This window comes from Chaetodon trifascialis, chromosome 3, assembly GCF_039877785.1.
Source record: "Chaetodon trifascialis isolate fChaTrf1 chromosome 3, fChaTrf1.hap1, whole genome shotgun sequence".
In the NCBI taxonomy this organism is placed as follows: domain Eukaryota; kingdom Metazoa; phylum Chordata; class Actinopteri; order Chaetodontiformes; family Chaetodontidae; genus Chaetodon; species Chaetodon trifascialis.
In genome coordinates, this window is record NC_092058.1 from 9,851,162 (window position 1) to 9,873,230 (window position 22,069).

At 42.3% G+C, this 22,069-nt stretch overlaps 1 protein-coding gene across 1 annotated transcript in view; it reads left to right on the forward strand.

Moving 5' to 3' along the window:
* Nucleotides 1-999: 999 nt before the first annotated feature.
* Nucleotides 1,000-22,069, forward strand: part of snta1 (syntrophin, alpha 1) — a 32,397-nt gene continuing 11,327 nt past the window's right edge. The window contains exons 1-2 of the mRNA XM_070959017.1: nt 1,000-1,302; nt 9,268-9,453. Of these exons, the coding sequence (XP_070815118.1) occupies nt 1,020-1,302; nt 9,268-9,453 (469 nt within the window). The 5' untranslated portion in view covers nt 1,000-1,019. The remainder of the gene's footprint in view (nt 1,303-9,267; nt 9,454-22,069) is intronic.

Here is a 22,069-nt window from a genome sequence, read left to right on the forward strand (position 1 = left end):
GGAATTCCCAATGGGCCCATCATGTCCGTTGCTTTTGCTATGTGGCCGGTATTGATTCAGCTTTGTCAGTGCTCATATAACGTCCCGCCAACTCATTTAGTGCCTACTGCAGGGAAACGTGGGGCTAACCACCCTTTAGAGAACCTCATGTCCATCCTGTATCCACCTTTTATTCGGATTTTGCTGGGTATTGGTTGCAGGGTTCATTGCCACAAGCAGTTTCACTAAGGAGCAGTTGTTGCCACAGCCCATAACTGGCATGTTGCTTATGGCCTGATATCATTTTCATTTGTTCTTTCAAGGCAAAATCAGCCTGAATGTTTTGTTTGTTTGTTTTTTCCTTTTGTGCATTTTATTTTGAAAGACATCCTTTGTTCTTTTTTGCTTTAAGTTGAGAGATGGATAGAGGAACATGGTTGAACTGGGTTTCTTTCCCCCCTTGTTAACATCACATCCATTGTAAGCATGTTTTCTGCCAGCAGAGTTCAAACTGAAGACGAACTGAGGATTTCATGCCTGATGTGAACTCTGTCCACTGGAAAGGACAAGCAGTAACTCTGGCCTGGGAAGCACTATTGATTTTATTTCCTCCATGACAGAACGTCTGTATATATCAGCGCAGTGATTTCGTGTTTGTTGGGCACATTGCAAATTAGATCTGTGATCTAAGCCGGTGGTTCAATGCGTTTGAAATAAATAAATAAAGGAATGAATCAAAACTTAATTATGTGTAACTCAACCGCACACAGTTCATTAATGGGGGGACTCAAATACAAGCTCTTTGAACTTTGAGCGTGTGTGTCAACACCGTTGCTAATCGTATCACCCTCAATTAACTTTACTTCTCACTGCTGGATAAACCTCTTTGGACGGGGACAAAGTCGGGGGGGAGAGAGAGAGAAGGAATTGCGTGTGTGGGTGTGTGAGTGTGTGTGTTTGCCCCCTACTCCATCCCTCCACCCCCTATCTCTTTACAGGACTGCCAGCCCGTTTAGAGTTATTCCAGGAATGCGTTGAACATGGCTGCCGCGATGAAGGCGCAGAAAACGGGACTGCTGGAACTTCGAGTGACCGTGGACCGCTGGATCCGGGTGTTGGCCACGCTTACCGAGGACACGCTCACGCTAAACCCCGGGGAAGGTGCCGAGGAGCCCGGGAAGCCCAATCCGAGTCCCGTCGGCGCTATCAACGGAGACCCCCCGAACCTCAGCTCGTCCCCGGTCCCGGAAACCATCACCAACGTGAAGCGCACCGTGCGAGTTACCAAGCAAGATGTTGGAGGACTCGGAATCAGTATCAAGGGTAAGACAGTTTGAACAAGTAATATCGAAACGGCCCACTTCATAATCCGCGAGTCAGTGTCAGTTCACACAAGTTTTGGCTTGTTTCTGCCCTCGACGGCGACTCGTCTGTGAACTGTTAACTTAGCGAACTTCAAACTGACCGTTAAACCCCACAAATGCGCGACACATTCGGCTCGTCCGCGACGTTTTGTCAAGACGAATGTATTCTTTTTCGTATTTTAACTCACATTTATTACATTCAGGGCTGCTGTTTGCCCAGACAAAAACTGACAGCTGTGTTATCTCTGTGCTGCACCTCAACGGGGAACCATTGCAGCGCCCCACAGTCACCGGAGATGGCAATTAACCCGACGTGTCATGCGAACGTTAGGTCCTAATGAACGGTTAGATCAAACTAGTTAACCTGGTTGAGTTAAGAAAAGGAGCAATGTGAGGCTGAATGTTGTTTTATGCTCAGTTTCCGTCATACATTAGTAAAATCATATGTTTTTTCCTAAAAACATATGTAGACAAGTAGCTAAAGGACCAAACTTAGTTTTTCTTTTGTTTTTTTGTATTTGAGTTAACTGTGTGTCCACTACATTCCCCCAAGCCAGATTTGATATGATAATGTTCAAATGAGGCACACGTACTTGTAACAGGCTCCCAACATGCTATAAACCACGAACGGTTGTTTTTTGTTATAATAGCTCGGTTTTACCTCTGTTTTAACACTGAGCCATGTATCTGAAGGGTGCTTACATAAGTAATAAGAAGAACTGTCATGTCACTGAAAAGTATGGCTGACTCCTTAAGTGCCTTATAGGTGAAAGTGGAATCACAGAAACAAGAGTAAACCCATCACTGTTCATTCACAGATCATTTTTGCTGAGGAATTTGTCTTTGAGCGAGTAAAGATGAGCAGCTTCAATGCACGTCCACCCCACTGCCGCTGCACCGTAGCTACACCGGCATTACGCCTGTAACCTCTCGATGGGAAAAGGTCGTGACCTCTCCATATCTGATGAGCCAGGCTTACATACCTGCGGTGTGTACTGTGCAGCTGCTGATAAAAGCCTTTTCCTTGTCCTGTTTCCTCGACCTGTGGCAACAGGCTAGTATTTCAATGGTAATCTCTCTCTCCCTCTGCCCGCGTCTCTTTTTCAACACAACTGTTGAGGCAAGATGGCCACCCACCCAGATTCTGATTCTGCTGCAAAGTTTCTGTTTGTTAAACAGGAGTTTGTCCTTACCACTGCCAACAAGCGCTTGCTCATGGTGGGAATTGATGGGTCTTCGTAAATAATATTATTTAGAGTACAGTGTGGACCTGGTCTATATGAAAAGTGCCCTGAGCTAACTTCTGTTATCATTTGGCCCTTTATACTGCAAATAAAACTGACCTGACTTGATCTCAAAGTGGAGACTAAGAGGGTCGAGCATTGGGATGTAACATAAATACAAAAGATGAAATGGACAGTGCAGTGATAAAAAAGTTTGAGTAATATTTTAATTTCATTTCTTGGAGGTGACCAGCATTGTTTTATAATTTTGCTTGGGTCAAATTTGGTAGGCTGTTTGAACAAGATAGATCCAAGCCCTCAGAATATCTTTATTCCTTTTTACACTGCTTGCTCACTTTCTGATGCCTTTTGCATTTTTATATTACCATTGCAATTTAGTTACCAATTTCATGGTCGCTTTAATCTTTCTGTGGCCCACATTAGGGTTCTATCTCCATGGCTTAGACTAGACTCGTTCGGTTTTGTGATGAAGTTGTGTTTGTCTGGTCCACTTACCTTGTGGTGGGATTCATGCACTGTCACAACGCTGATAGTGGACAATGGACCTGCATTCTGATGTGTATCTGTACGTGCATTGCACTTGAACTTGCATGCAAGCCTCCATTTTTTTGACAGGTCTGAGGTGTGCATGTACTGACAGGTTAATGCTTGACCATTGGCTGAAACACAGGGAAGATTTGACTGACAGCTGTGGACTCACATCATTGTGGCTCATCATTTTGGCTGCTGGTGAAATGCTAATTTTACTTCCCCCACGGCTGCCACCTACAACAACAACAAAGTCAGCCCCTAATGACATAAATGGTATGTCCATCTCTATGGAAATGGGTGGCTTTGAAAATCAGACAACATGTTATTAAAGCAAAATCATAGCTGGCACCCTGGTGGCTTGTCACTGTTGTGATGCTGGTTGTTCAAAGGCAGTGACGAAGAGAGGGAGGAAGAAGGGTGTAGCAGAGGGATAGAAAGAGAAAGGCACAAAGAGCAAGCCATAGTTGGGGACATGGAACAAGCCGAAGAGGGCAAATGAGTAGAAAGGATAAAAGAATCAAAGACAGAAAGAGCAAGAAACAGTAAAGTGTCAAAAAGAGACCGGGTGAACCAAATGAAAGAGCAGGGCGAAAGTTATTGCGGCCTAGCTGACACAACGTCGTGAACAGCTGAGAAGAGCAGCCCACAGCAGGCAGTTGTCATTGACCAAAGATGAAAGCTATGTGGCTACGAGTTGAGTACTCCACTTGTGTTAATTTTAGGGAGCCCACCCCAGCTTGCAGGGAAGCATGGAGGCAGTCAACCTTTACTCTCACATGTCTAAATTTAAGAAGAGAGGCTAGGAAGCAAGGCTCCAGGTTTCTTGACAGGCCCACTGGACAGAGTGAAGAAGAGTGTGTGTGTGTGTGTGTGTGTGTGTGTGTGTGTGTCCGCAGACACTTTTTCTGAGCTTAGTGGGTTTTACCACAATGGAGTCGCATAGACTATCAGTTAGATATCAATTGGTGAACAGTATCACAAAAACATTATTAGGATTTAATAGCTTCCACGACATCGCTCCACAATTGTCCCACAGTGTTTAACCCAGTTAGACGGGACCTTGTGCCAGTTAAAATCAATGCTTGGATTTTTTAGGGCAAGTATTATGAAATCATGTTTTGATGCCCCAAACTCTTTGTCAGAGACCACCTCAGATGTGCACAATGTTTTTGTCAGTTAAAAAGGCTCAGGTGCAGTGTTATGTAACTAATCTATTACTAAAAATGTATTCTCCCCTTATGCGGCTCGTCATGTTCAACGGGAATATGTTGCTACATTATTTTGTTTTGTCTGAAGTTTTGTCTTAAGTCTTTTTTTTGTTGTTTGTTCCAGCGTCCAGTAGCACTGCATACAGTTCAGCTGATGCAGTGCGATGAAGCAAAGTGCTGATCATACTGAATTCTTTGAAAGGAGCATTATCACAACGAACACATTGTTAGCACAAAATTACCTAATTAGGTACATGTCAGTGTTGTATAAACCAGTACCATTCATTTACCTGCCATGGGTAGCTCCAGTGGCTCCACTCCTCCACCTCCACCTCCACCACCACCACCCTCCTGTCAGCTGAGTGACAGGCTGCCAGCTGGAGGGTGCTGAACTGTGTTTGACATGAAAAGTTGGAGGAAGAAAGGTAGGGAGGGGAAGGGAATATGGGAGGATTAAGGGTTGTGTAGGAGTGGCAGACATATTGATGGTATTTTTCCGACAATATGTCAAGGATGTTTATTCAGCATCATGTCAGTAAGAGGTGTTTCAGGTTGGAAGTGAACCTCAAAGTCTGCGAAGAGAGATAGAAAGGACATATAAAAGTGGAAAAGGGTTACTGTGCACAGCATTTGTGGCTGTTGTTGCGCCTCACCTCCCTCGGTTGCCCCAAGGTCAGACTTAATACTTCACAAGTGGAATGTGAAAAAAAACCCCTTTTCAGCCATCACTTACATTTAGTCATTTTGTCTCCTTATTAATTCAGATATCCACTATCCATATGTGCCTTCGTCATTTTGGTGCAAAAGCTGAGCCATTTTGACAGCACTGTCATCCTCTCACCACTTTGACACCGCTGTCACTGTCATCCTCTGGCTGACTCAAATGACAAGGCTGTCTTTTGCCTGCTTGTCCAACCATTTTCTTTAACTAGTTCCTTCACATACATTTCCACCATTCAGGAGCGCTAGCACTGCAGTTGGTAGACAGAGTGGGAGCGTGGTGTGGTGAGCACTGTTAGCATGGGTTTGGTACACGAGACATTAATCTGTCGGTTTTATTGAAGATGAAATGTCACTGATCGTATTCTGCTTTGACAATCAGTTGTGAAGTGTGCAGGGCCGTACATCTACCCTGCATTAGTGAGCTTTCAGTTTTTGTGGTTGCATCAGTAGTGTTGTGGTATGTACTGTGGGCAGTGTTGGGAAAGTTCACTTTCTACATGAACTAGTTCAAAGTTTAGTTCACAAATGTTAAAATGAGCTAGTTCAGTTCACAGTTCATAATTCGAAATTTTGAACTAAGTTCACCGTTCCAAAAATGAACTAGTTTATAGTTCTTTTTTTTTCCATTTGTTGCTGTGAGCTATTATTATTATTATTTATTATTTCAAAATTATTGCCACAGCCCATATAGAACCACAGACAGCAATTATTTAATCAGTTTTAACACTGTAACTATGCGTCAGATTTAATCTTCCTGTCCAGCCAGGGTTTACATTAGCATTGAGGGGACAGCATTTCCCCATTGCTGCTTTAGCGCTTTGTTGCTGTCCATTCAGTCCACACTAGTGGCAGCTGCAGCTTTCACCCCATGTGACTGAATTGCGGATTTTCTTTTTGAAAGCTGACGGGCAAAGTTTGCACAGAACTGTAAGATTTTTCCCATCCTCACCGACCTTGTCATAAAACGCCTCCTTGCTGCTTTGTCGCCTCCATGCTGCTTTTTGTTTTGATGACGCATGCGGCAGTGCGACACTGGTGGCTGGTGTTGACAGATTGGGTGTTTTTTCCGCTACATATTAAGGCCTGTTTTCGACGTGTTTTTCGCCTGGAGGCCTCTATAGAAATCTGGCACCCTATTGAACGAAGTTAAACTGAGAGAGCGTGCCGTTCGCAGACACCAGAATGAACAGTACAGTACGTTCAGTTCATGTTCGCCCAAAATATGAACAAGTTCATGAACTATTGTTCAATGAACGCGTTCAGGCACAACACTGACTGTGGGGATGTATTCTAGTTTTTGTATTTTTTCAATTTTAAACGGTTTTATCTTCAGTTTAGTACACGCCAGAGTACAATTGTTTACTTTTTTTTACTGTAAATTCTATAAATACTCTACCCAGTAGACCCAGTACTCAATAATTGCTGCATGTCTCATGTTGAAGCTTTAAACCCTTCATGTGGGCAATGCAGATAATAAATCTGCACTTCGTGTATTGTTAATAGTTCTATGGAGTCTTCATGCAAAGGAGATTACTGAGCAATGCACTTTAATTCACTACAATTTATATGCTGGTGCAGATTGGGGGCAAAGGTAACCTGAAGGTTAGAGAAGCAACTTGTGACTGGAAGGTATTCAAATTTAATCCTCAAACCAGCTGGGAAAGTTTGGATGGGAGCAGCGAGCGAGACACTGGCCTCACAGGGCGGCACACTATTTAACTTGACATTCAGAACCAAAAAAATATTATTTTTCCGTTTCTGTTTTATTTTTCCATTAATTGTGTTAGATAGTGACCAGCAATTTCCTGATAAGTGCAGACATGTGTCAGCATGACTGTGAACTGTTTAAACTCACATTCATTTGCGGTCACTTTAGTCCTTCATGTTGAATTTGAAACAGTAAGTATGAAATTGGCAGCTCTTCTTTTGCAGTGTGGTCGTGTCTGCCTCCTTTACAGACCTGCTGGTAGCTGAATGGGTCCAAAAAGCTTCTATAGTTTGCATGGCATTGTAATCACTGCACATGTCCCTGCATAATCTACTGTATCCTTATGATTGTGAATGTTACTGTTGCTGTGGGTGTTCCCTCATGTTTACAGTGTGGCCAATTCAGCAAACTTCATTCTCCACACAGCTGTTTATAATATCTTTCAATTACATGTGACATTACTGTGTAATGTGCAATTCACTACTATAAGGGGGGAAAATACTTTTTTTCCAGACTTGCTCTTTCTTGCTCCTGATCAGAATTTTGGGATTACATCCAAGCGACCAAATGAGTATCTGAGTATCCAAGAGCAACGTTCAGACCAACAGTTCCTCAAAGCAATATAGTTCCACAGAAAGTCCATGTTAGTAGAGTTGCAGCTGCTCCCCTCGAGTATTGGAAATACTACCACTTCTACCTACAGAGCCAAATAGTTTGGCTCTCCCTACAAACCCAGCACAACAATCTCCCATTGTTACAAAGAAATGGATGAGGTCACTTTTTAAAATGCTCTCTGCAGGAGAACACAAGGCAACTTTATTTGCTCAGATTATTTCATATATAGGGAAAAAAAGCTTTACCTAAAATAAAAAAAGTGAAAGGATAACATTTATTTTGCAGATCTAAAAAGAGCTTAAAACGCAAATTGTAGTCTTTTAGTACAACACTTAGATGGCATGGCATCCAGTAACTTCAGCCTGTGAGTGGGAAATGTTGGTGGTTCTTCAGCTCCTTTCTGCGATGGCAACTACACTGAAGCATACTCAGATAGAGACCACAGTGGGGTGTACGTGCATTGAATCTGAGAATATAAAAAGCAGTGTAGTTTACAGTATTGGTTAGGGGGGTTGTGGCAAACACAGTGCTCAAATCTTTCTGATTTGTCTGCAGATTCATCCATGCTTGTCTTTGTAGAGTCTAGCAGAGTTAAGCTCTGGCTAAAGTCCATGTTATCTGTCCCGTCTTCACACTGTTTATCAGCATTCAGTATAACGGTTCATTTCTGACATGCTCAGGTGTCTCCAGGGGTATGTGCTTCACACTCTTTTTAGGAGTTTAGTTGACAGTCAGAGCTCCACTTAACTGCCACATTTCAGTACATTTCAAGATTCAAATGATTTCAAATTGATGATTTCAAATTTTGATGATGATGCATTGATGAGAACACCACCAGCACTGTTGTAGGTTCTCCTTCACCTCACCTGCACTTTCAAGTTTCTATCAACGCATACTCAGACTCAGACACAGTAAGTACAGGGCATCACCTCGCTGCTAATACGCAGTCAAGCAGTAAACAGCTATCTGATGCCACAGAGCGGTCAAGTAACTGCTAAATCCCTCTTTTTCAAACTTGAACAGGACAGTAATTGATGTGGATACTCTGAGTGCCTCAGCTCAGTCCTGGTGTTTTATTAAGAGCACTGGGCTGTGGCCCCCAGTGGAAGATACACGAGTTAAATCCCACGGAATCACCCAGAGAAAGCAACCTGTGGAAGACGTATTTAAAATTAATTAAAGGTAATCCTCTTTGAGATAATTTCTCACTAGCCTGAAGGCCGGAGTCCAACTGCCTGCTGACATTGATGACGATATTTCTCATGAAGAGTGGAAGCCCACAGCAAGAGGCAGATCCATCAGCTCACTAGCTGACCTTCATTTAATGACAGAGAGGAAGGGAGGGAGAGGAAGAGATAGGAAACTGCACAAGTTAGTACAGGAGGGTAATCATTGCTGTCTGCGTTTGTCCTCGTATGCTCTCTGCAGCTCAGCTCACTTTAAATGCTCAAATATGAGGACTGCAGTTGGAATCACAATAGGTGTGGCATGGTTACTTACTGTGTCAGAGTTGTGTACATGTGTAGTTACTGGGCAGTTAGAGCAGTGGCGTCTTTACGTCAGTGTATGCAGACTCAAAAGAATTCAAAACACACAGGTACTGATAATACTCTGTGCCTTCATATGAAACTAAGCTGTAATTTTTGTGTTGGGTTTCACTGTCAGTATTTATTTATGGCAGTTCTGCTTGTGTGCTGGAGCTCTTGGCATGGACACTTGCATTTGCATGGATTGTGTAAGTAGAAAGGAATTTAATTACCAGATGCTCAAACATGGTGATAGTTAGTCAGAAGTTGATGGTTATGGTTGCACTGTGCAAGTGTGAATGTATAATGTGCAGCTGTTGTAGGTTCCTGAAGATGAAACAGCAACATTTTTCCCTTTCTGTCATATAGGTGGGAAGGAGAACAAGATGCCAATCCTCATCTCCAAGATTTTTAAGGGTCTGGCTGCTGACCAGACTGAGGCACTTTATGTTGGTGATGCCATATTATCTGTCAATGGCTATGACTTACGGGAGGCCACGCACGACGAGGCTGTGCAAGCGCTGAAGAAAACTGGCAAAGAAGTCATCCTTGAAGGTAAGATATTTTTCACTCAGAAAAAAAAAATCAAACCCAGAATCAACTCTGTGACTCTTTCTTCTTTGTCCGACGCAGTCTTTCTTTCATTGTCCTCTTTGTGTTTCCACTGCTTTGCTGTTAAGACGTTCTGCGCAGCGACAGAAAACTAGGAGTTAACCATAAGGCAAAAGCTGTCACAAGTATCTCTGTTGCATGATGAAGTACTTCATATTACTTCAACAATGTAATCCTCAGAGTAGGAGAGAACAAATTCTAATCTTTCATGAAAAAGAAGCACTTCCACCTACTCTGTCTGCACTCCACAGCTCCAAATAGATACGTAGATGGAAACGGTGGGAACTTTTGATACCTTGATACGTGTTGATACGTTTCTCCTGCACTTTGGTTGATTTTTCCTTAAGGGCGATACATGACGAGCTGAGAGAGACGATCCGTTAAATGAGAACTTTGATCAGACTTCCTTGGAAACACCCAAATAATGAGTTGAGCTGAAACAGCAAGAGGAAACCAAAGACTCAAAACTCAAGAATATTGTTGTGGCTCACACCTCTGATCATATCAGCATGCTAATGAGCAGTCTACCCCTACATCAAACACTTTTGACACTGATACAAAGTTCTTCAAGTTCAAAACTGAGAACTGAGGAGAACTTATAGGGCAGGACCTGCTGTGCATAGGAAGGTGTGCGGTGGAGTCAGCGCTATACCTCCTAACTAATTCATGTGCGCTGCCAGAGCTAATGTGCTGCGTCTCTCTGTCCTTTTCGGTCTCCTTCTTTCGCTCATTTGCTGGATGTGTTTGTGCACACATGTTTGCCGAAAAGCAAACGTCTACCAGCAGGTGTGAACAACATGGCGAATATGAGATGTGAACTTAAACCATGAGGACAGGGAAAGGAATTTAAAACAATCCCACCCCTTGCCAACTGATTGCATCACAGGAATTCTGCACCCCCTCTCCCCCAGGCCGACTTCAAGTCACTGGGTTTAATTGTAAATTCACTCACGACAAAAGTGTCTGAAGGTTGAGTGGTGATTTACACTGGTTGTTACTTGTCAAAAAGAATATATTTTCTTTAGGAACCATAAAACTTGGCACTTTGCTGTTTTGCTTTTATTATCCTTTCTATTGATCTGTATATTCTTTGTGTGTCCATGTTTTGAGAGAGTAGCTCACCCACAGAGTCTAAACAGAGGCTAACAGTTGTGATGTGAGTCGAGCAGCCGCTTCAGACCTCAGGTGCTCTCAACGTATATACTGCCAGATGAAAACCCAGTATGCCCAAAAAGTTTTTTCAAGAACTGCGAGAAACAAACCCTTGTGTCGGTTAGGGCTGTCCAGGAGTATTCTAAATTCAGATTTAGTTCAGTTGATTCCGTATAATTTTGTTTCTGTCTTGTTTAAATGAAGTGACACAAAAATGACTGTTTTTGTGAATGGAGTCTGGTGGCTTTAGCGAGTGTGATATAAGAGCTGGTTCTGGTTAAACAAAACAGAGCCTGCCCTTTAACAAAAAGGTCCATTTCTGTAGGGACCCTTTCCATAATGTAGTCAGACACTAATTATAATAATCTGAGCCCATCAGTGGCAAAAACACACCCTTTCAGTGGAAGTTCATTGACAGTGCGAAGATTCCCGAAGTGCTACATTGCCGCCTGTTTCATGGCCACTGGCTGCTGTGCTGTCTTTCAGTATTGAGAACAAAAAAGGTTGTCTCCATTAGTTACTTGGACACAAAAACATCAGAAAATAGGCTCCATAATCAGAGAATAAGTGGAATTCCTCCTGTTTGTCTGGGACATTGAAATCTTCCAGAACATGTCGACATCGGCACCAGCAGCACACGACGCCACTGTCATTGATGGAAAATGAAATGTAGGCCAAGCTGAAGCGAGCGTATAATTCAACAACATGGCATCGGACATTATTTTGTCATTGTAGATCTTTTAAAAGACGTGATTGTGTTGAAATAATATACAAGTAGTATGTCTCTCATTGTATTGGTTTTACCTCTTATGGACATAAAATGGACATAATGATAATCAAACGTCATTTTTGTGCGTATGTGTTTTCAAGATTAACGCAGTACATGAAACATAAACATAAATTAATTTACAAAAAGGAACACTGAACCCAGAGTTACCAGTTTTCCATGTGGCAGCATTTCTGAACTTGCTCAGTGGGCTAGCATCAGTAACTCCAGCCAACAGAGCAGATACAGCTGGAGCTACAGCCAGGGGAAATCATTGCAAATCCCCCTGCCTTACTTGTCCACAGTCAGGCAGAAAAGTGTTGATATCAGACGGCTCAACCAGCGCTGCTCTGTGATCCGTCATGTCAGGAATCATTTCATGGGTTTTCCTTCCCCCCCGAGGACCTGATAGAGGAGCGAAGAGACGAAAGAGGCTTGGAGGTTCACTGAGGGGAGAGGGTTGAGTGTGCGTGCATGCATTCGTGTGTTTGTGAGTATTTTTTGATGTCTTGCGATTCCTTTGCTTGTGTTGGTGTGTGCATGCCTGTCTGACCCAGAGATTGCAGGAGGCGAATCTGTAGTGAGAAGCTTTACAAGTATTTTTAGGGAATAGAGGAAATAAAGAAGTGATCAAAACTTTGCTGCTGCAGGTTTTAAGATTCACATTTTATTTCAAGAATATTTGTGCATCGTAAAAATGCATGCGAATATATACGACATGCGGTTCAAGTGCAATGTTTATTTTGGCTTTGGCATTTTATCAAGATATTCAGAAACACAGTCAGAAACAAACTCCTTCTTGGCACCACTATCGTGTTAAAGGTCGGGGTAACAGCCTTTTCTTACATGTGCACAGCAGCAAACAAGCCACCACTGCTGCGCTCAAGGCAGTTTTCATCACTCTGTGAAATTCATAACACAGACGGCCTTGACTGAGATCAAGGAGAAACTGCTTCCATCACATTAAAATATCTGGAATATGTGAACAGAACTACTTGAATCTGTCAGATCAGTACTTTCACAACATGCAAGGAGTTATATTAGAAGCCTGATTGGCATTGTGGGCTTGTGGCTGAATTTGGCTCTTTTGTGCAGAAATATTTTAATAACCCGTATGAAACTGATTTGTTTCATATAGATTAGCGCAAATTTGATTGTGACTGCAACATATGTGAGGTAATAATGCTGAGCTCGGCGTCATACCTTTAGCAGTATAATCACGGTGAAGAATGCTTTCAGGGATATTATGTGTTTCTTTGACTAAAAGGTTTTCTTCACAATTGCCTGCATGCAAAGATTGAAGCATTAGAAAGCAATAACGCTGCTTATTTCATGGATTGTGATAAGGGTTATGGGTTTGCAGCATATGTGACACTGCTGGAAAATAGTTTTATGATTGTCCACTTAATAGATTTTTAATAAATGGTATGATTTTAATGTTACTCACAGTTGCTTAGCAGCCAGCAGCAGAAGAAGGGGGCAGCACTGGGCAGCTCCCAGGTGTGACTGTGAATATGTGTAAAACCTTCCTCCTCCTGCTTTTCCCAAACCTCTTACCATAAATAAGAATTTGTGCAAAGGAAATCTGTCTGTTAGAAAGATGAAGAAAAAAAAAGCGGCTCTGTATGTTCACAATAAGATGCCCTCTGGTCCTCTTCCGAGGTGTTCCTGTCGCACCTCACATCAAGATGGTGATAGAATAATCAATGTGCGTGTGCGAGAGAGGAACGGTAAACACCTGAGAGGGTCAGATAAATATAACAGACCAGATGAAACCGTAAAACCACAGCTGCTTTCATTTCCTCCCAGCGACATTTACAGCCCGACGATGTGTGTGTGTGTGTGTGAGGAGAGAAAGGAAGAAGATGGAGAAGAGAGGCGCATAGGTCACCGAGACATTTTCCCAGTCACACACACCTTATTATCACACCTGAATGTGCTGCTGCAGTAAAGCTATGGATTCTCTTCAAATGGGGTCGCTGTCAAAATAAATTTGGAGGTTTGTATATCAGTTTTTGCAAAATGTTAAGGAGGAGAACACATGAAACAATTAGATATCAGAGGCGAAAAGGAAATAGGGACAGAAATAATTGAGAATGCAGACGTGTATGACGCAGCTGCAGGGACTGGGAGCTTCAGAATGTAGCACTGGTCCCACTGTGTTTCTACCCTGTTTAATTTGGATTCTACTTACACTGAAAATTCATCCATCATTGCCACCAAGTTGTCAACCAAGACAAGGCAGGTTCCACTTCTGTATGAAGAAACCATGGAACAAGGAATATGTGTGTGTGCGCATGTGTGCATGTGCGTGAAAGACAGGGTGGGGGGTAGGGATAGTTCAATGCTAAAGCTGTTCCCCGGGCAACTATGGTCTGACAGAAAAGAACACACACAAAGTAAGCGTACAACCACATGCAACACACACGCGCGCTCGCACACACAAACACACACGAGCTGTAAAGCAGAGAGGAAGGATAAATGGACAGGTCAGGACACTGAGGTAAGTGTGAATGTGGAGGGCAGATGGAGTGTGTGTGTGTGCGTGTGGAGGCAGGTGTGTGTTTTATGTGTGAGTGCTCTTAATGTATCTGAGGAGTCAGAGTGCTGGTACACCATGTTTCATAGCTCAAGTGAAGAATGTAAGGCTTTAACGACTGACAGTTTGAGTTACTGGTCGTATACCTGACTCTCCAGTTTAGTGGCTAATGGGCTGTGGTGTGTTTAAAAGAAACCAGTTTGTAAAAATATGCTGGACAACATCTGAATGCAAAAGCAATTTCATGTGGCCACACTCAAAGAGGGAATAGACACACACCTTGCCATGATAGAGAGGGGGGAGATGGGGATTCAGATGACGATAACGGCGCGCAGACGGTCTCTCCTCAAAGGCATTCATGGAGTCAAATTTCTCACCTTCACACACAGCCAGTCGCTGTATGAAGTAAGCATGCTTGTGTGATTGTCAGATTCAGAAAGTTACAAAAAATTGTTGCACGCAGCCCCTCAATTCTGACTTCAGGGGAGGGGGGGGTGTTCAGACAGTGTTTCATGATCCCACAAGCACTTCGTTTTCAGCACACGGATCCCTTGAAGCTTCTGAATTTGGCACATTTGGAGTTTAAGGCTGACTTAACCAAAAATGTCTTAGATAAACTGTTCAAAGAGTGTTTAGAAGTATGTTCAGGGGCATTAACAGAGCAAAATGAGAGTCTCGTACTTGAGTACCAGAATGAGAAAAGTAACACCATTTCCCCTGTGTGTATTAATGATGGCACGAGCCATTGATCTGTGATTAGCACAGTAATGATATGACACTCACTAATAATCTTAACTGAATGAAACAGTAGAGCGATTTTATTTGTTTTGTATTATTATGCCATATTATTATTATTATTATTATCAAGTGGGAAGCTTTTCCCATTTGGTACCTAAAAAAACTGAAACCTACCATTAAAAGTATGTTTTGGCCTTTTCTGATGAAAAAGCGTGACGCTCTTGTTCCATGTAGTTAGGCTCATTTTTGTACTCGGTGAGGGTATTAGTTTAATGTCAGCTTGAATTGCGGCAGAATTTCATTGGATATCCAGGGGGACATAATTTTCTGTGTGCCTGTCTGTGTGTGTGTGTGTTCACAAGAGAGTGAGGGACAGAAGGAGAGACAGAGAGAGAGCCGGTTTCCTCTGCCAAGACATTTCTGGACACTGCTGGTTCTTTCTGTCCTGTCCTTTTCATTAAGGTGGTTGTGCTCAGGCTCAGTGCACACACACATGGATTAAATAGGCTTAGTTGTGGAAGCTCTGCGGTTGCAGTCTTTCCCTTGTGTAGAACTTCTTTTAGCAGGGAGGGTACGTGTTTTGGACATGTCTAGTTAGCCGTATCAAGTCTCCTGATTTCTGTTATCCTCACTGGACTGTTGCCCAGTGTGTAAGCATGAACTATTGAACAACTTTGTGCAAAGTCCAGTGTGTTTGGGAGACCTATGTCACATTTAAAGCAGCAAAACAACCAAAAAAAGTAAAAGAATGTTAGTATATTATTCTATTGCAGTTTAGGTGTAAAGCCCAGCCTTTAAAATACAAATATGTCTTTATTCATTCAGTGACAGTAAATGTCCCAGGTTATTGTATACACAGAGAAGCATTTCATCTGCTCACACATTAAACCTCATTGTCAAATGTGTTCTATAAATGAACATTTTGTCACATTTTGCCTTCTTAGGAGAAACAAAACCACCAATCAGTCTGTGTGACGTAGGACAGGTGAGTCACATCAAAGAGCTCTCAGGGCCCTCAGCATGAAGGACAGAGAGTACATAGAAAAGCAATCCAGCAAAGATAGGTGTGCAGAACATGTTGCTTAATTTGACTGTTTGCATCCACTTGTTTTTCCACTTTATGCTTTCAAACTTTCCCCTTTGCTCATCTCTAGATTCTGAACATCGGAGGCCTTCCTCAGTGAATTACCTCTCTATGTGATCTGTTTCTATGTTCATGTTGATTGCTCATTGATTTGACTCACCTGTTCTGCACAGCACATGTGTAGAGCATTCCTTTTTTGCAGGCTGTTTTCTGAATCTGAGTTTGATGATAGCTTTTGATATTGAGTCTCGATGGACACAGTGGCTGCACTTGTCACCGTATTTAATGAAAGTGACTACACTGACTGCATCATTCCTCTTGAAGCAAGTGCATTATTCCTGCTTTTAAAGCGTCAGAATGTGAACATTCAATATGCACAAGCAGGAATGTGTTTCAGGAGTGCCTGAGGTGAGATTAGATTTGAAGAGGTTCGTTTGTGCCTGTGATGAGTGTTAGTGGAAGGATGCTTTGTCAGCATTCTCAACAAGCGCTAACCCCAAACCTAATCTCTCTCTCACACACAACTCATTCTTCTCCCTGCATCGAATCCTGTAACTGGCTGCATCTGTATTGCATGCCTGCACTCACACAAGTTGTGTGTTGGTCTGCATCTGGAGCACAGTGCTCCTCTTAAACAGTGCATATTACCCACCTGGTAATTTATGTGATGACTGAAGATCGTGTTCATAATGTGACATTAATGTTGTCTGGGAAATTAATGCAAGGACAGTACAGGCAGCTTTTCAGAAGGCTGAAGAGTACAGAGTAGCAGTTTGAGTTACATTCTGCCTTGAGGGCTAATAATCGTATTTCCTATCTACAAATCAAGCTCTTCAAGGACGTGTGAATATAGCCCCTCAAAAGAAGATACATACCATCGAGTCTTTTTAAGCAAGGCCAGCAGAGATATATACTTCAGGACCTATCTTCCTGCGCTGATTCAAGTCTGGTTAAATGAGCGATTTATGCAATATAATGACTTTGGGAAGTTTAGGTTTAAAGCTCCTCATTGGGACACAGTGTGCTGCCAGCTAAGGCTGTCTGCACTATTCATTCTTTGTCTAAAATTCATCCTGCACAAACTCAGGGTCTACGAAAGAAGCAGCATATGTCTCAGTCCTATTGGCTGTTCACGCTTAATATAATCTGTAAATATGCTGTGCTCGTGTACACAAACACATGCACTTGTACATGGATTTACGCACAAGCACACTGCTTCTAACACTGCTTCTACTGTACTGGAAAGTCAGAGGGTGGCCCATGTCTCTTTTGGACTGTGCTAGACAGGTAGCCTGGGAGGCAAGTGAGATTCTTTCAATTCACAGTTTCCAACTGCAAATTCTCAGGTGGGATCGTTGGGCCACGCTGCCTCAGCCCAGTTAGAGATGTGAGAGTTAGTGTTTTTGGGTATTAGCTGATCCGTTCGTCTGGTGGGTGGCAGCAGCATGGTCCAGTGGACCGGAGTGTTCTTTTCAGCAGCTCTTTTGTTTGACCATCTTGTGTGTTTTCTGGGAAATAGGAGTGCTCTAATTTCTAAAGGCCCCTTCAAACTGTGCAATTTGGGCTGTCTGAGACGATAAATGACAATTGTGAGGCAAACATGGCAAATCTATGGTCATAAAGCCAAAACAGTGATCCTGATCACACCGTGAGACACAACCACAGACTGCTGATTTGGGGCTTTGGCAGCCAAAGACAGCCTGTGGTAAACTGGTGACTGTCAGAAGGTTAGGATGAAGTTCTCACAAACAGCACTGTGGATGGATGCTGTAAGGTGATTCGCTTGTTTTCATATACTTATATTGTAAGGCTCCAATTCGCCAGGCATTCAGCACATTATCTGACATTCCTCAAATTCATATCGTACTGTCTGACACAGCTTGCAACCAGGATTTTATCAGGCCCATCTTGCACAACATGACATGGAATAAACTTCACTGTTGTCCCACCTTAAATATCCTAAAATCCATTTTTTGTTTTACTTAATCGGTAGCTTTTGTGCAGGACTCTTGTCCTCAGCATGAGGATCCAGTCCTTTTCTCTTTTGAGTCGGACCTGCAGGATTAGCGAGTTTCTCAAACTGTGCCCAAACACTGGCCGAAAAGCTTGTCACGCTGCATTGGCACAGCCACTGGTGTGTCCTCCGCCACAGTGGCTCAGTCTGCTGTCTTTGTCACTTTCCTTGCTTTGCTGACTTTCACTGCCACCTAATGAACCATGTCTTAACAAAAATGTTAAGACAAGACAAAAAACAATAAAGTACATCTCTGGCAAATGCAAGACCAATTTGAAGTCCTGCTTTGGATGCATCTTTTTTTTTTTTTGTCCTCTTTTTCTGAATTTGACCCGTCTGTCAAATTTAATTGCTGGTTTTCTGAACCTGTACATGTGCATGTGACAATATTCCAGTGTGGACCATGAGAAATCAAACACGGGTGTTTTTTCTCATGAGCCTGTGCACTATTAATACACCCATGGTAAACTATATGATCAGCCTCTCATCTAGGTTTGTTCTACCTGCTGTCTATTGAAATTCACACGTTTGCTGAAGATGTCAGTGAAGATATAAACGTATGAAACCAACCCGTGTTGAAGCTGGAGCTGCATGTGTGATTTGAGGACCCTTTCAACAGTGTGGTGGTGTGTTAGCCCTGCTTTCAGCAAACTGAGTGACGTCATAACTGCCTGCACTAACGTACACTTGTGCCATTGACATGCATGTACTTTATCACCTAATTAAAACTTTCTGGCGCTCGCTCCTGTGACAGTATAATTATTACTTTGAAAATAAACCTTCCAACATGAAGCCTGACTGAGTCCCTCAGCCACTTCCCCCCAGTTTCTTCTCCTCAGCTCTGATAGTCTTGATTAACAAAAAAAAAAATCTTCTCAAGTGACTTATTTAACAGTAAAGCGATAAAGGCTTTTCTCTTCATTTCAAATGTATCATCATCTAGATACAGAATTGTTTTTGTAGAGCAGTTCAGTGCAGAGCGCAGGTCCCTTAAGTCTGATTTAATTGGCTACAAAATGAATTTCTATTCAATTTGGTGGTTCAGTTGACTATGGTGTATTTCAGTTAACCTTCACTGATCCTTGGCAGTCTCATTCGGAGATAAAACATCCTTTTTCTTTTATTTTTTCTTTTGACTGAGTGAATTTTTCTGTCAAACCAGGGACTGAGAGAGTGTTTGTGAATATGGGTCTGGAAAGAAATGCAATGCAAATTCACCTTTACATTTTCCAGTGTGCAGCGGCTGACGGAAGAAAAGCAGGCGAGCTCCCTTCTGCTCACATTTCATCACTGCACATTCGACACCAGCACACACACAAACAGACTTTAAGACACGCGCATAAAAATTCAACTTATGTCCGATGTTATATTGCAAGATGAGCTCACTTGGTCTATCCAAAAATAATGCTGACTTTGCATTTCCACTGTTGGGAGCACCATTAGAGCATATGGTTCCACATTCTTTCTTTACGCTGACCTAGATAAGCTGATGCTGCTCCTCCTTTTGCCTTCTTTCCTGGTTGAAAAGATTTCAGTCTAGTATTCCCACATATCAAGTCATACTTGAAAATACTTTTTGTGCTTTAGTGCGTGCACATGTGTGGGTCTTCCCAGGACACAAGAAGGCGTGCGCTGTTATTGACACTGTATTTGGCACTTTCTGAGAAATAAATCCCACCCATCTGGTGCTACATTTCTTTAAGGTAAACAATCATAAATGCAGCCATGGCTTGGGAAAGACAAACTTTTTCCCTTGTTGCTGCAAGTTATTTGAAAAAATCCACAGTAGTATAACGTCAGTTTTACTGTCTAGCGTCTGTCTTTAGCCCTGTGTGTGCAAAAATGATAGAATGTTAGCATAGCAATATAAATGCTGAATTTTTGCCTGTTTTCATGAAGAGAAAATAGAAATCCTTAATCCTTTTTTTGTTGTGTCGCAAACTTGTTGCCACTTTTCATTAAAGCATCAAAACCTTTTGAAAGAAACAGCTTAGATGGTGCCACAAAGTCAATTTACAGTGTGTGTAATTCAAATTATCATTGGACATGATCGGAGTGTAATTACTGTCCACGCCACTCGTCTTCGTCTGTAGCTGTTTGTGTCCTGAACCCCTGCTGTGAGACCTCTAACCCTCTGGACACAAAGCGTGGTTCCTTTTCCTTCAGAGCTGCTGGCCCATAAGGACATTGTGCTTAGACTCAGCAAGGCAATGGATTAACCCACAAAATAACATAGCTTTATTAAATCACAACTCACCCTCAGACCCTCTCTCCCTCCGTGGCGTCAAGTTTGCTTAACAGGCCCCCTCTGAACCCCACTGCCCTGATCCGGGGCCCCTGATAAATTGGTTTCCCAGTCTTTGTGCCACTCTCTCACTTCATTACAGGCTCAGACTCCACTGAACCATCTCGGTATTGTGCAGCATGTGCATGTTGGGTATGGAGGAAGGGAGGGTAATAGGCATGTCAAGGTGTGTATGCAGCCGTTTTTCAGAATAAATGAGTTCATACATCTGCACATAAACACAAACAAACAAAGAATAGAAAAAAAGAATGAATGACTTTCAGCTTTTCTAAAAAGTGCTGATGTACCAGCCAATTTCAATTTTTTGTTTGCTGACTTTTCAACATGACTACAGAGGATTTCATATACACTTACACTTTTCGTTGATGTTTCTAAACCATATCAATTTTCTCGCAAAGCCCAACGCTGTTTAAAATGAGAGGCAGACATTTACATCACTTTCATTTGCCTCATTACAAATGAAAACAGACTGTAAATGACGTTCATAAATGCACAGCAAGTGACCGCTTTGAATCACACCGGGAAAATATGTATGAACCTATAAATGGAAAATTGAGTTTCCTTGCAATTTGAGCAGGAAACAGATCTCCAGACACAAAATGAAAAAAAAAGTTGGAAAAAAGAGTGGAAATGTCTGCAGCTAAACCTCCCTTTCACTCTGTTCTTGTCCTCTGCCAGATCCTGTTCAAGTTTCCTTCACTTTCACTTTGTTGAATTAGGATAATTAACTCTCCTGACACACTATGCAAAGTAATCAAATCTGTGCTTTGGCAGTATGTGAATTAGTTTAAAAGTCTGATTTGGTGTGCTCTGCACTCTCTTTCTCTCTTTCTCTCTCTCTCTCTCTCTCTCTTTCTCTCTCTCTCTCATACCATACCTTACATTCCCCAAGGTTGGCATTTATCCACGATTTTAATGAGATGGTCTATAGGAACGATGAACGTATCTAAATCATTCAGAACAGGGGAACTCTTCTCGGAGACTGACGCTTCCGGAAAGAGACATGCATTAATCAGTGAAGCACTGGGGACACATAAACCTGTACATGAGCTCACAGAGACCACTGAAAGGAGGCATGGACTTACACTTTTTTATTTGTGCGTGTACACACACGCCTCAAAACAGGCATCAACACCACTTGAGGGAACACACCATGCACATCTCTGCACAGTAGAACCTGACTGATGCTAAATTTTTGAGGTTGGCATAATTTCCAATCCCTTAAAGCTTTTCTATTCAGTATATTACTATAAAGATCTGATTAACAGATAGTGGGAGAGTTATCACCCAACTCTAATGATGAGTCTTTCAGCTCACTGTTTTGGTTTTACAGTCAGCATATCGTGACGGTCTTGATTGACTCTCCCCACACGCATCAGTGTTGTTTCCAGATGCAGTAAGCAGCTGTTTTTAGCAAAAAAAAAAGCTCAGATAAACCCACTGTACATGACCTTCCCACTGTCAAACAGCAGGCAGAGAAAGCTAATCTTGTGAACAAAGTGCAGCATTTAGCAGCTAAAAAGCAAGATTTTCACCTGGTGTGTGTGCAGACCAAAACCAGAGCTACAGTAAGGAGACTGAATTTTGGACTGACACTCATCAAGTGGACAGGAACACGACTCCAAATGAATGCTAATGTTGCTGGTAAACGGTAAATGGACAGTTTACTGTTGAAAAGTGAACCTATTTGTACTTTTGCTGAGCAACCTTTGCAGTGGCATTTCTAAATCAGCCTGAACACACACAGTCTGTGGCATTGGTCTGATTTCTGTTACTTACCCTGAACATATACACTGATACAGTCTGAAATGAGCTAAAATTGCCTGATGACATCGTCCATGTCTTTGTGTTGGTCTGGCCCAATTCTGCACATGTTCCTGTTTGCATTGCTAAGTTTGTTTACCAAATCTAGAAAATACTTTTCTCATATTTAATTGAACAATTCGCCTCTTAACTGTCTC